We start from the raw sequence: 18496 nt of genomic DNA, 5'->3' as shown, positions 1-18496 counted from the left end.
TTTTTATGGTCTGACTATGGGCCTTATTCTGATTGATTCGGACGGTTGCGTATTTCGGACAGGCACAGAGTGTTCTTAACCCTGCCTATCATATGGATCGCTCACGCTGTACGAATGTGGTAGGATGCCAAACGAGTGGATGTTTCATGTGAACACCCACTCGCTAGCCTGTGGGAACCACCCCCATTCTCCGATGGTCGCCGACCATCGAATGATAGACTGAGCGGTCAGGCAGCTATGAGTGCTCCAGCCACGAGTGCTCAGACAGTTATCCATGTGAAAGCAAGGATATGGACGGGCAGCTGACATCTGGCTATGTCAGCTGTCCTCCCCCCACACATGCGTCACAGCCGGATTTCCATACGCACGCCCAGCGTTTTCATGGGAATGCCCATGAAACGCGGGGTGTACGCATATGATGAGCCCAAACAGCCGTATGGTTGTCTAACTCAATCAGAATAAGGGCCTATATGTGTAACAATCAAACTGTTCTGTTACAATGCTTTGTAGTCATGGCAGCAATTAAATGGCACGTACACAGTTATATAGGCAATAATTGCACAAGAGTGAAACATAGGGCCTTATTCTGGTTCACTCTCAGAGGCAAATTCCTTCTCAAAATGGACAAAACCATGTGCACTGCAGGGGGGGGGTCAAATGTAATTTGTGCAGAAAGAATTAGATTTGGGCGGGGTTTTACTTCAAAGTGAGATATATTGCAGTGTAAAAATAAAGCAGTCAGTATTTTCCCTGCACAGAAACAAAACAAGTCACCCAAATCTAATTCTCTCTGCACATGTTACATCTGCCCCACCTGCAGTGCACATGGTTCTGCCTAGGGCCGGTGCAAGGCACCGGAGCGCCCCAGGCGAGTCGGGGTGGGGGCGCCCCGGTGCCGGGGGGAGGTGGGGGGGGTGGTACCTGTTGAAAAAACTTGCGTCCCTGCAGTGCTGCTGGACCGGTCAGGGGTGTCCGTGCCGCAGGGGTACCTGTGGCGCCGTCATGTGTATAAAGCTGTCTGCGGCCGGTGGGGTCCCTGTAGTGAATAGAAAATAACTAGCGCTTCCCGCGCCGCCGCACGCATAGCGCTAGTTATTTTCTATTCACTACAGGGACCCCACCGGCCGCAGCCAGCTTTATACACATGACGGCGCCACAGGTACCCCTGCGGCACGGACACCCCTGACCGGTCCAGCTGCACTGCAGGGACGCCGGGGCGCAAGTTTTTTCCACAGTTCGCTGGGGGTGAGGGGCGAACTGCCGCCCTCCAGGTGCCGGCGCCCTAGGCAAATGCCTAGAGCAGCCTATTGGTGGCGCTGACCCTGGTTCTGCCCATTTGAAAAGAATTTGCCTCTGCGAGTGAACTAGAATAAGGGCTATACCCTCTTTGTGGTCAGTCTTTTTGATCCAATTATTTTACATATACGAGCATTACCTAATACAGCAAAATAAAGGGTGTGGTATATTACAGTAGGTCGACAATGTCTAGGTCAACACCAAAAGGTCGGCAGTGACAAAAGGGTAACACAAGCAAAGGTTTGACACAGAAAAAGTTGACACATGAAAAGGCTGACCTGAGTTTTTCACATATTTTTTGGTGTCAATCAGGGCACAAAGTGGTCATGCAGAGGTGGGTGAACTATGCCACCTAATTACACCCCCTCCCCCCCATTAGGCAGAGACAGTGGTAGGGTTTATGGCATTCCCATGCAAACTAGAATGCTTTTCTGTAAATATTACTGTGCAGGGCCAATGTGCAGGTTAAAATGTTCCACCTCACCATTAGAGGTGGTGGAACTCAATTCCACCCCCTTCCCCCTCACTTTAACCCCTGGTGTCAATGTTGACACTTAAACAGGTTGAAGCCTAATTAGTGTACCACATCCCTGCGCATGGCTCGCTTACCTCATAATGCTTGAGTTCCTCGCTTTGCTACCGCTGTGCACCTCAGCATGTCGTCCTTAAGCCATGTCCACTTTTTGCTTGTATCAACCTTTTGACCATGTTGACCATATGGAATAGACCTATTGACCTAGACACTGTTGACCTATCATCAAGATCCCCAAAATAATAATAATAAATATGCAAATTCATTAAACAGATTGGAATTTTTTTGTGTTAGGGGCATATTTAGTACCCTAGAAAGATCTTTTTTGAGAGAAAATGAAAAATACACAGTTCGCTATCTGAATTAGGGGTCTATTAACCAAGCTGAAAACCATGTAGTATGGCTGCTTATGCATTAGTTTTTCCATTTTTTTTATTTAAATATTAATCAAAAGCTGATATCATATATGCAAAATACCATAGTCTCCATAATTCTCAATGGGGTCTGTGATCTAGACCAATCTATCATGCTCCATAAAGCGTAGCTGGAGCTTCAGCCTGCTCGCATATCTGGCGTAGTTGGAGGCAGGCTGTGCATGTGTAATGAATTGTCCTGGTCAGATCCCTGCAGTTAAGTGATAGAAATCACTGACATTACGGCAGAACATTACTGATACGTGATAATATTGCTGCAATATGTAGTGATAAGAAATTACGCTTAGTGATAACGTACACTTAAAAGTGAGAAAATCTGAAGCTTGTTAAATAAAATTAAACTATGAAAGCACTTTCTTGATAATATTTAAATAAAATATACTATATATATTTTTGATAATTATATAGTACCCATTGGAAATAAATGTGTATTATGTGAATTATCATGTCATCTACTGCAGAGGTTTAGGTTCATCTCAGTCGCCCGGAGGCAAGTTGGAGTTTTATACCCCCCACCTTAAATATGGTGTGTGTCAAAATTCACCTGTGCGTTTCATCTCAGAGTCCAGCAGAAATGCTGGCTGCAGTGCAGGCTGAGAGGTACTGGGCAGGAGCCATCCTATCTCCTACTATTGCAGATGTTAGCAAGGCTCCCGGTATAGAGCCAATTAACTACAGGTGTTCTGCACATGTGCTACTTTACATGCTGATGCCCGTTCAGGGCTTGGAGCCCGGAGGTTAGAGCCTCCATTGCCTCTGGGAGTTACACCCCTGCTCTACTGCAATTTATAAAGATAATAAAGGTTACCATAGAGCTCCTCTGTGCCTTTTAGCGGTATTGGAATATTGTACTGAGCATGCACACTGTTTTTTTACATATCAATAATATTTTGATGACTTGAACTATTTTTACTATTGCAAGCTAGCATGGATATACATGAGGAAAGCGGGACTGCAATAGCAAACACTGCTCTGACAGTTGGACTTCTTACCGTCTATGATAAAAGGAAAGTATAAGATCTGTATCATAGAGTATGATTAAGACACACTTATGACTTGTCTTGCAGGAGTGTCTCTATTTCAATTATTATACATTTTAATAATCTCAATTTAATCAAGGTAGAGCATACACATGTGAGGAAGATGAACTTGAAGTTGATTAAAATCCGCAAGAACTGTATAACCCCCTGTGTAACCTTCTCACTTATTTAAGGCTGAAACAGAAGTTTGCTCCCTCTGTACTGTAAACTGCCTGGATGCCTAACCTAGATACAATGCGATGTGGCAGAGGTCGATGTCTGTCCTATGGAGGATATTTCAGACAAGTCTAAACATACTTTGTGAGAGCACAATATTGTGATATATATCCAAATAAATCAATCTGATTATATGGTGTTGCACCAGTGCAGAAATTATAATTTACTGACAGACATTTATTTATGTTATCAATTTGTAAAAGGTAGTCTTTGGACCACAAACAAGTGTATCAGATATGATTCCTTTCATTATTATAAAGTTTGTGTTTCTTCCAGTTGGAAATGTAGTTCTGATGTATAGCACCCTTTATGTGTGTGTGTGTGTGTGTGTGTGTGTGTGTGTGTGTGTGTCTATCTATTTATCTATCATTTTATCTATAGGGAACAATGGATCATGGTATAAAACGACCTATGGTATCTGGAATGGTAGTATATACATATCACGCATTAAAATAAATAGTGATAAAATACAATAAAATTACTGATGACTGTTGACTTCCTTTAAAAAAATATACATTTTATTATAAATACCATAAACAATAAAAAAGCTCCAGTGATAAAAGAACAATAAAGAATATGTTATCTTTTAAATATGGATATATATATATATATATATATATATATATATATATATATATAATCAGCTTTCTGGGTGCCTTCCAATGGGTGCCCCACATCGGGTGCCTTCCAATGGGTGCCCCACATCGGGGGTCCAAATATAACACTGTAGGTGGTGGCACTCCCGTACATAAAATTATATGGCAAGGTATCCCCAGTTGGGGGTCCAATATTTTGCACAAACAGCGGCACTCACATCAATAATTCATATACGTTAGTATGACAAGAAAGGCTCTGCCTCACCCCACCACACGCCACTGATGCTATCTGGAGGCCCTGATATCCATCCTGCTCCACACGACAAGTCATTCCCACACATCCATGAGTAAGGTCGCAGTTTCATCATGGTCAATTTTAATATTTTGCTTTTCTTCAACAAGCCATTGTAACCCCTTACCCCTCCCCCTCCCCCTTCCCATCCTCCTCACAAACATACACACACACACACACTCACATTTTAGACACTATTAAGCAGATAACTTCTACAATAATTTAAATAACACTCCAAAAACCTTTTTTATGAGGCTCTCATTGGTACCCAGGTTTTTACAGGGAAACGTACAGTAACTACAGAAAACCTTATCTAGCTACCTTATTACGGCTGAACAAATAACTAAGGAAATGATCCACCAGAAGTCTAGACTTAAAGCAAATCAGTCCTAAGCAACTATGTACCCCCACTTGGGGAATATTAAATTAATTTGTATTCTCCAACCCAAATAGCCAATTTTACCTATAAAAATCTGCAACAAATTGACAAATCACAATTCATGAAATAGAAATCAAAATGTCATAATAAATACAACTCATAGGTGCTTTTGACAGTTCCTCTTGCAGAGCAAAGGGGCCTACACATGGGGAGATTATCTGAGCGTTCTGAACAATGTGTCAGCGCTGTGTGCTGTCAGGTTCAGTGTTTTCCGGGGAGAAGTTACTGCACTCACTTATTCAGCTAAGCAAATACAGGATTTCTAGGGGAGGGGTTTCCAAATGCAATCTCCCACTTCTATGATAAATAAATACACAAACATAATAGAACCATAATAGAACCAGTAAAAGAAAGAGCTGCACTTTATAAGCACATATTTTCCCACCTCATGCTGAGGCACCTGTCTCTTCTTCCTGGCATCTACTCTCTTGTCTAGTGCACTGACTGAGCACTCAGATAGCAAACTTGGTAGAAGCAGCTGTATCTATTTGGCATTTTAGTAGCTCTGTTTTGTCTCTTAAATGATGTTGCCATGTTGTGGCAACAGCTCTAGCAATCATGTCATATACTAGGTCATTGTGGTAATAATTTGAGACACTGGACAATGTGAGGGGGGTTTCCAGGAAACTGGAACCCCTACAGGAACTACAGGAGGAAAATAGTTTAGGGATCACACTGCAATTTATCCCATTACTAATGATTCAGGAGTCCCTCAAATTAACCTACTATACAATAGTCTACAAGCAACTGTATACACTAGGCCAAACCAACATTTACATGTGCAGCAGGAAAAAATAAAAGAGAACATAATCAAGACTATTATATACAATTGTTACGTGCCTTTAACTAACATAACCGAGTTAATCATTAAATCTAGCCCATGATGAGAAGTAGCTCTACAGTAGTTTATATCAAAGGATTAGTCAACAACCTCAACATTATTAACATATATTGTATAGCCTCTATTAAAATATCATTCAAATGTAGCTTACTAAAAGTCTCAAATGGTATAAAGAGAGCAAGCACCAATAGAAATAAGAATTAACATTGTACAAGTTATTTCACAAGTAAGAAGAACCAGCACAGTTGGCAAAATTCCATATACACATTGCATTCCAGAATGTAAAAATGTAACAGGTTATTCTATTTAAACCTGTACTGCCCCAGGGGTCTACTATAACGGTCAAACTAATGGCTTATTTTTAAAAAGGTTTAACAAATGGGTCTAATTCAGACCTGAGCTCACATCAACAAAGTTGCAGATGGCTGCGAGTACAAATCTGCGTGTGAATTGGGAAAATATCACAATCCGGTATCTTGTCAAACATCCATATGCAATTCACAAATCATCAAATGATTATTTAAGTCTATGCAAATGTGAGTAACCCTGACCGTCTGTCACAGAGACAGGCTGGTTGAGACTGGCTCTGGCATCACACACATATCCGTGGGTAGAACATTACACATTAGGGTGTGCACCGCTGGGAAAAAATATATATTTCTAGCCCTGAGTGGGGGTCTAGAACCAGTCGGGGTGTGTGATTCTAGTATTATCTGAATCATTACAATCATGATAATTAAACCCCTCACAACCACTACTAAAGTGTTTGAAGTAAATGTTTGAACAGTTAAAAATGATCCTTGCCCCCTATAGACATTGCAAGAACAAAAGCAGCCCATACACGCTGCGATCCCGGCGGGTCCGATGTGTGCTTTGAGGTGCGCGCTCCCACGGCACCTCATCACACAGTACAAAAAGTATGTGCTGCACATACTTTTTGTACTTCATATTCATCACATCACATCGCATTGCATGCAGACGCCATGCAATGCGATGGATGCTATTGTAGCCCAGAACGTACGCCGGGATCGCAGCGTGTATGGGCAGCAAAAGAATTTGTGCGAGCAGTAAGCACGCATGCTCCAAAATGGGGTGTGGCTTTGCTGCAAGGGATGTACTTTGCAGAAACAGACTACCATATACCCCAGTTTTGCAATCTGCACACCAAGACATTGCTCACCGCAGTGTGACCTGCTCATGACTATAAATTTTGTGTCTGTGTGCCCCCCATGTCATTTTAGTGCCACTTACACATAATGGCCGCATTAGTGCCATTTACACACATAATGCGCCCAATAGTGCCATTTACTGTACACACATAATGCCCCCAGTAGTGCCATTTACACAGATAATTACCCAGTAGTGCTATATATATAATGCCCACCCTTAATGACATATAAATAATGCCCCTATAATGTCATATATGTAATGTCCTCCGTAGTGCCATATACGTTATGCCCACCGGTAGTGCCATATATGTAATGTTAACCATAGTACCACATACATAATGCCTCCCATTGTGCCATATACTTAATGCCCCATAATGTTATTTACAAAATGCCCCCATAGTGCCATATACACAATGCCTCCATTAGTGCCATTTCCGTAATGCCCCCATAGTGCCCCCATAGTGCCATATATGCAATTCCCCCTAGTCTATATAAATAATGCCAAGGTAATACTCACAGCCTCTGATTCTACGGATCTCCCTCTGACATAATGTACAGTAGCCCTGGCCTGGACCTGTGTAGCTCCACCCCCTCTGCACGCCTAGGCACACGCCTATGTTCACAAATCCTCCTTTAAAATGCCTGGGCACGCTGTGTTTATTTTGACACTGCCAGAAAACCGCATGTGTCCACCCCCAAACACCACCTTCATGATGGTCAAATTGCAAGGAAATTAAATAATCTTTCATATTTGTGTTGCTATTATGGCTCGCGCATGCACGCTTTGATCCGTTCACATGCACAGTCATTCGATAATTGAATTTGCACAACAGCGATTGCCTCTGAATCAGACCCTATTTTATTAGATCAGGAAAGAAAAAGTACTACCCCAATGAACATTTACAGTAATACATTTAATAACACATAAAAATACATTATTACCTAGGGATAAAGGTAATATAAAAATTCTTATTTATTATGCACGAAAATAATGTAATTCATTCATGTAGCAGCGTGCTTCCTGGTTGGTGGTCATAGCAACCAATATACAAACGGGATTTAACCAATCATGGTAAGGGGAATTGAGCATCTGATATTATGATGCGGTGTCACGTGACCCACATATCGGGCACACGTGATCGCCGCATGTCTGGGTATTCTCCATCACAGCCACGTTGTCCGGCGTGAGTTTCAAGCCTTGTCTTGAGGTTGTTCACCGTTCAGCAATGCCGCACAAGTGACCCATCATTATTGGTGGCAAATCTGTGGGGACTCAATTATTCCATCTATTCTGAGAAAATGATTAATTGGAGCTAAATGTGGATATTCATCGGCAGTAGATATAGGAACGGATACTTGCTTTATTAATTCTGAGGTGTCATTTTAATGTATGTTTATGTGTTATTAAATCTATTACTGTGAATGTTCATTGGTGTAGTAGCACTACTTTTTCTTTCCTGACCTTTTTATTTTTGAGGGATTGCTCTTCCCTCTTCTAGTAGCTGCTTTGCAACACACCCCCAGCCAGCGCCCGGTTTGTTGCCTCTGCAACATTTTCCCTTGTTACCCTATTTTATTAGACAAAGAGGAAAACTAGTTTAAAGGCTGGAGATCTAGTATAAAGTCCAGGAATCTAGTTGAAAAGGCCATTATCATGATAAGCAGTAAAAAGACATTGGGTGAAATTCTATGCGATGAGATAAATGCACATTTTTTTATCTCGCACCACATCGCCGCTCTTCGCACTTTTTTAATTCTCATTTTTTGGTAATAATTCGCATATTTAATGGGATGCGATTTGGAGGCTGAAAAGTGCGATGTAGTGCGATTTGCGGCGAAGTGGTGCGATTTTATGACAAAAAAGTGCGATTTCTTCCGCCGGTCATGTGCGAGTTTTGGACCAACCGGAGTGCGATTTACAAGACTGTCTCCGCATGACTAAGAACCCCCTAACCTATTGGCTCACCTCTGTCCCCTCCATTATGCATCACACCCCCTATATAAAGGGGCACTGGCACCAGTTCACTCTTTGATAGGAAGTAAGGAGCATGGAGAGGAGCAGTGGCAGTGTGAGCAGAGGAAGAGGTGTTGGTGGCAGAGTGAGGAGTGGCAGAGGGCTGAGTGCCTCAGAATATAGGCGTCATGGCAGTTCCCAGGGAAGCCTGCTACGACACTTAGGATTTTGAGATGAGCATCACATACCACCTGATCGTTCAAAGAGTGCCGCCCACGCCGATTGACATAGACGTATCTCCGCACGTGCGGTGCCCTAATCCCAATGTGTGTGCAGTCTATAGCTCCCAGCACGTGAGTGAATGCTGAGAGTCTATAGAAAGCCACCTTGTGGTCCTGCCACTCCAACTCAGAACATGGGAATCTGATGTATGTCCGCCACAACTTCTTTAAAGCAAGTAACACTTGAGTAAAATGCTTAGAGAAAGTGGGCTGTGATACCCCCAAGGACCATGAGGTCACAGACTGAGTGGAGCCTGTTGCCAAATAGTAGAGGGTACGGTACTTGTTTCCTAGAACGGCCACAACGATTTAGATCGTTGTGGTCGTAAGATAAAAAATCGGATCGATCGCATCGCATGCGATTTGGTCGCATACGATGCGACCGATCCGATCGACCGATTTTTCACCCGATTTTTTTTTTTTTTTCACCAGATTTGTTTAAATTGCCCCCCCAAATGTTAATAAGTGTGCTAGACCCCACGATAGACGTGAACCCGAAGCGTGGCGAGCGCAGCGAGCCCGCGAGGGGCGGCGGTGCGCGTCCTCCGACATTTTCATTCCCCTACTATCCACTAGGGCGTGGAGTGAGAATATAATAGTGTGGCGAGCGCAGCGAGCCACCGAGCCCGAAGCGTGGCGAGCGCAGCGAGCCCCGCGAGGGGACGCGTCTAACTTCACAGGTATACGCGTCCCCTCGCGGGGCTCGCTGCGCTCGCCACGCTTCGGGCTCGGTGGCTCGCTGCGCTCGCCACACTATTATATTCTCACTCCACGCCCTAGTGGATAGTAGGGGAATGAAAAGGTCGGAGGACGCGCACCGCCGCCCCTCGCGGGCTCGCTGCGCTCGCCACGCTTCGGGTTCACGTCTATCGTGGGGTCATGGCGGGCACATAAAAAATGTGAAATGGGTCATATTGGCCCATTTCACCTTTTTTATCATTTTTCCCTATGTGAGATGGACTTAATCAAGTCCATCTCATCTTGTGCCATTATAATGGCACAAGACCGACCGATTTCAATGTTAAAAGATTTTTTAACATTGAAGTCTATGGAAAAATCGGGTCAATCGGTCGGTCGCATCGCGGCCGATTTTAATTGGTCGCGACCGACCGATTGACCCGATTTCTGTCAATCAAAGTGAAAAAATTGTAAAAAATCGGCCACATCGTGAGGATCGTGTCCCTTAATTAAGAGCCACGATCACTCACGATTGTGGCCGTTCTAGGAAACAAGTACCGAGGGTACACATTAATTTCTGCAGCCCAGACACTGCATAGTTGCCTCCCCCGAAAAGGTCCAAATCATCTCTCACCTGCTCATATAAGTCCAACAGGTTATTGAGGTTCAGCCTAAACATCCCCACAACCTTTTGATCCGAGAGGGAGTCCAGGTACAGCCGAGCACGATACATACGTGGGGTACGCAGTAGTCGGGGGGCTACCTGGATCTGGTGTGCAGCTTCCTCCCTCCTGCGCAGCTCCTCCAAATGGGCCACATCACAGATATGCAACTCCAAAACACTCTGCAAAATATCCTTGTCTGAAACCCTCACAGGTATCCTTAATGATGTTGGGGTATATGTAGGGGTGTTTCTGAGTGAAATTTAGTGCACCTGTGTTGAAATTAACCATTTGTGCACTTGACCAAAGTGAGTTCTGGGCCAAATCGCCAAACAGAACCTGGTCTGAAAAAAGTGTGATTATTAGACACCTTAAAAGTGCGATTTACGAAAACGCATCCCATTAAATAAGCGATTTATATACTTTTCTGTACGAAAACATCTGGATGCAATAAAAATGCGATTTTTTCACACACTTTTGGTCCGCATGCGTTATCACACATAATATGCGATATCCGTCCCTTAGCGCATCCTATTAAATATGCGATTTCAAGGAAAAATGCGATGTCGCCAAAAAACACAAATCTCATCCCATAGAATGTCACCCAAATTATCTCATTTTTAATAGCGTACAGTATCCTATGCTCATTGTTGCAAAAATAATGTATTAACAATCTGTTCTCTATTCTTTTGATTTACAATGACTATGGTTTTTTTTTCAGGTCCATTCACTGTGTGTCTACAAGAAGGGGTTTATTACTAAGATGCACATTCTATTGAATATAGGATGTTGCTATGAGCAGCCAATCAAATTCTCTTATCTTCCAGAAGGTGCTAAATACATAAGCAACATCCCATCTTCAATATAACTCCAATCTTAATAAATAAACCCCCTAGTGTCCTAGTACATACAAAGCTGCAGTTACAAATGTTTAACTATAGCAGTGCCAGTCACCCTTTTTTCAGATCTCCACCATTCTGAGTAAAAAACGAACAAGGGGTTAATGGGGTAACTTCTCATCTTTAAAATGATGTGCTTTTTTGGACTCCTAATTATTCAGTCACAATGTTTGCATTACGTTTGAGATGGCAAAAATTATTGGAATGTGCAGCACATAAATTGCATAATTAGGCTCAGCACAGGGGTGAGAAAAGCCTCATAGGCAAAGGGATTAAAAATTGAATGAAATAAAGCTGCCCAGTATTAGTCTTCTACAGTACATGAAAATCAGGCAGTATTTCCCCTTCATGCAAAAAGAAAAAAAAAAAAATACCTGTGCGCCACTACATACTGTAGCTATATCTGGATTTGCACATATGGCTAAATAAAATGCCTGCCTTAACCCCAATTTTTTTTTTTTTAAATATATATAATTTATACTTTGGATTAAAGCGATTTAACCACCTAAATAGATAGTTTACCATAATGCAAACATTTGGCTAGCAAGCATTAAAAATCAAAATAGCATGCAGAATATATCTGCAAAACCAGTGGTACCACCCCCCCCCCCCCCCAAAAAAAAAAAAAATTAAAATAAAAGTGATGTGGGTGTAACAGGAGAGAAACTAACAGAATAGTAACAGTAGTGTAATCTGTGAGGCAGTGTACACGGCATAATTATCCCGAGTCATGTGGGGCACTTCCTGTTTCAGGGCACTGTACATTAATCCATGTTTGTGGGGGGTATGGTTCATATTTCCATAAAAAAAAAAAAACATTAAAATGAGATTGGGGGAGGGGGCTTAAATGTGAGAAAGGTAATAATTGTGGCTTTTGTATTAGAAATAAGGGTATAAGACAGGACTTGGTAACCCTAAGATTAGGAGCCTGATTGTAGGAAGAGGAATAGATGATATACAGGTTGAGTATCCCTTACCCAAACTGCTTAGGACCAGAAGCATTTTGGATAATATATATACAACTCTTTGTATGCTGGCACTCAGTGGTCACCGTCTCAGCTAGACTGGGTGCACTTTAGATAATCCATACAATCCTTCCAATAGGAAAGGCACTCCAGTTGTTTTTTCCAAAGCAAACGATTTTATCAAAAGTGGATATATATATATATATATATATATATATATATATACAATATAAATGCATTTATGTTGTATAAACACATCAAACACATGAAATACACACACATATATTCTATTTGTGCATAAAGCAAAGTTTCAAAACATGAAACAAAGTTTGTGTACAATCTCAGACACTGGATTTGAATACTAAGCAAACATGTCTTTCACATATTTAGTGCCAGTTCCATATCATGTCCCCAGTAGTGCCAGTTACATATGTCCCCAGTAGGGATGCCAATCCCAGGGCATTTTTTCAATCCCGGATTCCGGTATTTAAAAATGCTCAACCTCGGATTCTCGGGATCCCGGGATTGGCATCCCTAAAAAAAATACACGCCCTGTCCACCCCTACATGGGCGGGTGCGTGGCAGCCGGGAGTGGGGCAGGTGCCGCCCCGCAGATTTACTTACATAGGCAGGCAGGAGCAGGGCAGACAGCAGCGCTGCGGTGGTGCTTGCCTGGTGCCTCTGGGCAGTTAGTGGCAGCACTAGCTGGGCAGGAGGGGAGGCTAGGAATGATCATCTGTAGAAGGATGCTGCGGCCTGTGCAGCATGACGGTCAGAGGTCATGCTGCGCAGGCCGCACGCCGGGGTCGGGGGCAGCTTCTGAGCGGGTGCTCAGAAGCTGCCCTGCATAAGACTGCGCATGCGCAGTCTAATCCCGAAATCCCGGGATTGGATACTCTAATCCGGGATTGAAAACCCGGACATTTTGGGGCCAAATCCCGGGATCCCCCCCGATCCCGGCATTGGCCACCCTAGTCCCCAGTAAAGCCTTAAGAAAAAAAAGTACATTCCAGAAAGTATGGTTTTCGGAATAATTTGTATGATAGCTATCTGGAGAAGGGATAATCAACCTAAATAAACAAAATGTATGTGTGTAAAAGTAACATTGTAAATGAGGATGTGCACTGGGCAAAGTTTGTGTGGCAGTGGTAGGGTTTGGTATTAGAATATTTGGTACTTGTTTCCTAGCACGGCGCCAATCGCATAGCATACCATAAGGCATACAATGGTGTGCGATGCGATGCAATGTAACGCGATGGCAGCCGATGTTATACAATTTTAAATTGTATACCATCGCATTGTATGCCATTGTATGCCATATACAATGGTATACGATTTAAAATTGTATAAGCACCCTAATGGGTGTTTTCAATGTTAAATGTGCCCCTATAAGATAATTAATTGTATAAGCACCGAAATGGGTGCTTACAATGTTAAAAGCACCCCCACGCCACTCCCACTATCAACGCCAACCCAAAGCGTGGCGAGCGCAGCGAGCCCGCGAGGGGCGGCGGTACGCATCGTCCGACCTTTTCATACCCTCACTATCCACGTTGGCGTGGAGTTGATTTTAGATAGTGTGGCGAGCGCAGCGAGCCACCGAGCCCGAAGCGTGGCGAGCGGCCGCGGAATACATGTAAAGTAATACGTGGCCGCACACCACGCTTCGGGCTCTGTGGCTCGCTGTGCTTGCCACACCATATAAAATCAACTCCACGCTGACGTGGATAGTGGGGGTATGAAAAGGTCGGAGGACGTGTACCGCCGCCCCTCGCGGGCTCACTACGCTCGCCACACTTCGGGTTGGCGTTGATAGTGGGGGTGCATTTAACATTGTAAGCACCCATTAGGATGCTTATACAATTAAAAATCATATAGGGGCTTATACAATTTAAAATCGCATCGCATGTGGGCATATGGCATGCAATGCGATGCCATACAACTTAATATCGTGGGCACCATGCTAGGAAACAAGTACCGAATATTTCTTACATAATGTATAACTAGAAAATAAAAGCTAGTTACATAATGAACACATACATAAATGTATATCTGCATCACATTTAATGTGTATAAGCTGGAAATTAAATAAATTACACAGGTGTGTTTAATAGTTGAGCAGTGCTAATCTAGATCTGGGAACCATGGTTACATAATACACACGCATAACACATTTTATATTCAAATAAATGAATAAGAACTCTTAAAGGCAAATTAAATTCTTGAGTTAATTGTTGGATTGATAATTTTCCCAGACAATGCCAATATGCTATGGTACCCATAACTTAAACGTTTTTGTATTTAGCCTATATGTTTACAAGCTTTCTTTACAGGAATCAAAAAGAGTAAGAGAAGAGCATTGAGGTGTAAGAGGACAGAATTTGGCATTTAGGTAAAGAAGCAATTATTGTAAACAGTAATGAAGTTATAAAAACAGAGGTGATGGTTTTGGGGCGTTAAGAGATGGAAAAAAGAAAGATGATAGATAAGGTATGAGCAAATAGGGAATGGGAATAGGGCACAAATGGGAATGGGGTACGATATGCACTTGTTAGAGATAAAAGTTAAGAGTATAACACAAAGATATAAGAAAATGGTAAAAACAAAATTAATGCAATGGCATAGTAAAAACCTAAATTATAAAATTATACGGAGGGGGCAGGTCTGAGAATAAGTGTAATGGCCCCTACACACGTATCAATTTTGGGTGTTTTTCTAAGTGATCTGACTAAATTTGACTAGGTCATTTAGAAATGACCCAAAATAGCTCTGTGTGTAGGGGTACAGCAATATTGATGTGCAGAGTGACTGCATGCAGTATAAATCTAGTCAGATGGCCAGTGTTCTCACCGGAGAACACTGGCCCTGCCAGAATGCTCAGCACACATCACTGGTGCATCGCTGTGTGCTGAGTGATCTTACTGAGCGATCTAACGATTTAGCATCACTCAGATTGCTCGCACACGTCGCTATGTCTGTAGGCCCCATAAGGGAGTAGAGGAGTGAGATAATGATTGTTAGAAGAAAGTGGAAAGAGATATACTGGTATATTCAATTGCTGTCGAAAACTGCCATCCTGTCTGAAAGACGGCAGCTTTCACCTGCAGAGAAATCTGGTTTTGGCCCCGTTTCCGACAATCTCAATCCGCTATTAAAAGCATTTGGATTGGGGTAGGGAGAACGGCGTAGGGTGAGAAGCAGCTCGCCGTCCTCCCATCTGCCATCCACCCCCCTTCGGCCCCAGATGTTCACCCGGTCCCACCACTGGCCTGAGTGAGCAGCAGTAGTTCACCTGGCAAAGAGGGCGCTGTACCGTCTCCTGTCAGCCTCTCGCCGCCTCCCACCACCACTGGACCGGGTGATGAGCAGCAGCCAAATCTGAAAGTCAGATTTGGCTGTATTGAATAGGGCATGTTGGATCCATTCCAACAAATAAATGTTGTAATGGTTCCGACATTAATTGTATATACTATTAAATTCATATCCAGTTAGCTCCTAAACAGCACATTACAGGCTGTTTTTTAAAGTAGGAGATTGTTGGTTGGTACTTTTATCTCTCCCCAAGGCATAGAGAATATACCCCTAAGAGATTTAAGATTCAGAAGTGTAGAGAGAGAGAGCATGAGAGAAAAGTGGGTGTAAGAGTAGAACAAGTTAAAGAATTACAGAGCAAAAAGCCAAGAGGTGTTTGAAGATGGAAAGTGTTACAATACATGAGATGATAGCAGTGAGGATGTGACAGAATGGATGTGATGATGGTACTGTGAGACCAAGGTGTAAAGGAAACAAGGCTAAGAGGAGGATAGTGAGGGTGTAGTCTGTGGCTGCGTAATAGACATCATGGGGTGAGATTTAATAGGATGAGAGATTCAGAAAGTGAGAGATTTGGTAAGAAATCTCCAGTTTTTTTAAAGCGGCAATCATTTACACTGCAATATCAAACTGGTTTTGCAGTGTAAATGATTTCCGCTTTAAAAAAACTGGAGATTTCTTACCAAATCTCTCACTTTCTGAATCTCTCATCCTATTAAATCTCACCCATGTTTCAAAGATGACACACCAAGAAAAGGTAAATAAGAGATGCAGTAAAGGAGTAGAATCAAGGCATTGAGAAATGTACAGCTTGTAGAATAGAAGAAAGAAAGGCTAAATAATACAAATAAACCATGTGCATAATTAAGGTGAGAGAAAAACATTGTGGGATATAACATGTTCAGGTATTTATAGAGTAACTCTATAGTATATGTATGCGGGATCTGTCATTAGGATATTGCAGAAATGGCATTTATCATGCATTGTAGAGATTTTTTTTCTGATAGGTGGCAACCATTTTTTTCTTGTGTGGAAAAGTCTACCTCCTGGCCTCCAATTCAAAGACACAAGTATGTATACGTTAATAGAGTATAGTAAAATAAATTGGGGAGGAATGAGCAATAAAAGAACACAAATCCATGACAGCAAGTATGAAATGAGGAAATTGGGGTTATAAATGCACAATACAAAAATGCCCATGAAATTACAATGAAATTAATATTTCTGAGATTTTCTAAGGTTCAAGAACTGATTATTTTATTTAGCAAAATGAAAAATATGCACATACTGTATATGTACTTCATGCCCTCACTGTCTATGCAGTGGCTCAGTGTATAGGCAGGTAAACAAGGTGAGTGTGGCTTGCAGGGTGTTTGGAGAAAGTGTGAGATGGGCGTAGTGGGCCTTCCCCCCTCAGAGCTTAGGGAGCAGGACGCATGTATGACTGTGTAAAATGAGTGACGCAGGCTAGTAGGCGTCATTGTACATGTCACCTGAATTCTGGCAAAAGAATGAAAGGAAACAATAAAGTGATGTGTGACATATACTTTTCATCTATATACATGAACTTGTAAGAGTAAAGGCAAAAGTAAAGCAGATTTTTATAATTAAATGAAATGCCACTTAGGCATGCCGGGATTGCCATGGGTAAGTATGGGGTAAAACTTTAATGGATTAAAGTGCAGGATGGGAGATGTGAGCATGCACTCACTTCAGTGGGAGAGGGAATGTGAAGAGAAGGCTACTGTAGGAAGCCTATTATTACCATAAGTATGGGCAAAAAATGAGAAGAAAAAACGGTGTCAAAGAATAGAAAATATATAAGGAGGGGTTACAGCCTCTCATCTTCTACATATCCATTATGAATGGGGGAGTTTTTGAGAGGAAGAAGAAAGGGAGGTGATCTGTATTGGATGAGGGGGTAAGAGGACACAGCTAGTCCGGCTGCTACTCATCCTGGACATAATCTGAATGGTGAATATATTAGGAGATAGGCGAATTCTGCATATATTGGTGGAGAATAGGTTACTAGAGAAGGGACAGGATGATACCCAGTTTTGGGCAATTCTGAGGTGAAACGAAGATAAGCATGATGACATGTAGTTAACATGAGGAAGGGAACTCTGGGGTGAGGTGAGAGGAGCTGGTACATGGGGTAAGCAGGTTAGGGGTACAAGGGGTAAGCAGGTAACAGGCAGGTAATAGGAGATGCTCACCCTTGTGCATGCCCGTGTATCGGTCTTTCAGCACTGTAAGCTCGTAGATCTTGCCAAACTGCTCGAAGAGAGGCTTCAGGTCCTTCTCCTCCAGGTTGCGAGGGATCTGCCCTACGAACAATTTGATGGCGTCTAGGTCCTTCATGCTGTCTGTCTGCTGAGAAGGGGGCTCGGGGCCGCTCATGGGGCAGGCTCGGGGCTGCTGCTGCGGGGGATGCTGCTGCTGCTGCCTTCTCGCCTCTCTCTCCGTCAGTCTGGCCATCTCCAGCCCCTCGGTAGGCTGGATCAGTCACACAGGCAGAGCTCTCAGCTGGAAACTGAGCCCGGGCAGCATCAGCACCGCGCAGCGCTGCTCGGCGGCGCGCCCTGCCGGCAACTCGCAGGTACGACAGCTTCCCCGCTGGCGGGGGGGGTGTGCGCTCGGGAGTGGGCGGATGGAATGGGCAGAATCGGAGATACGAGGGGAAAGCGCTGGCACACAAAGCGCCGGGGAGCAGCTGATGGCGGCTGAGAGCGATAGAGCTACATGGCTGCTTTCATGTGGGTCCAAAAACTCACGCAGCTGTCACTGTGGTGTGTGCTCGTGTATTTGGGAAGTCCGTTTAGAAACACTTTGCAAAAACCCTGGGATCTAGGTGGTAAATTTACTAAAGCTTATAAAAATGAAAGGTGAT

At 43.0% G+C, this 18496-nt stretch overlaps 1 protein-coding gene across 1 annotated transcript in view; it reads right to left on the bottom strand.

The window, feature by feature from the left end:
- The window catches only part of CELF5 (CUGBP Elav-like family member 5), a 129962-nt gene extending 111817 nt beyond the window's left edge, over nt 1–18145 (bottom strand). The window contains exon 1 of the mRNA XM_083181472.1: nt 17823–18145. Coding sequence (XP_083037598.1) covers nt 17823–18084 — 262 coding nt within the window. The 5' untranslated portion in view covers nt 18085–18145. The remainder of the gene's footprint in view (nt 1–17822) is intronic.
- Between the last annotated feature and the right edge of the window lie 351 nt (nt 18146–18496).

Source organism: Crinia signifera, chromosome 1, assembly GCF_055691185.1.
Source record: "Crinia signifera chromosome 1, ASM5569118v1, whole genome shotgun sequence".
NCBI lineage: Eukaryota > Metazoa > Chordata > Amphibia > Anura > Myobatrachidae > Crinia > Crinia signifera.
This window is presented reverse-complemented; position numbering and strand designations above follow the sequence as displayed.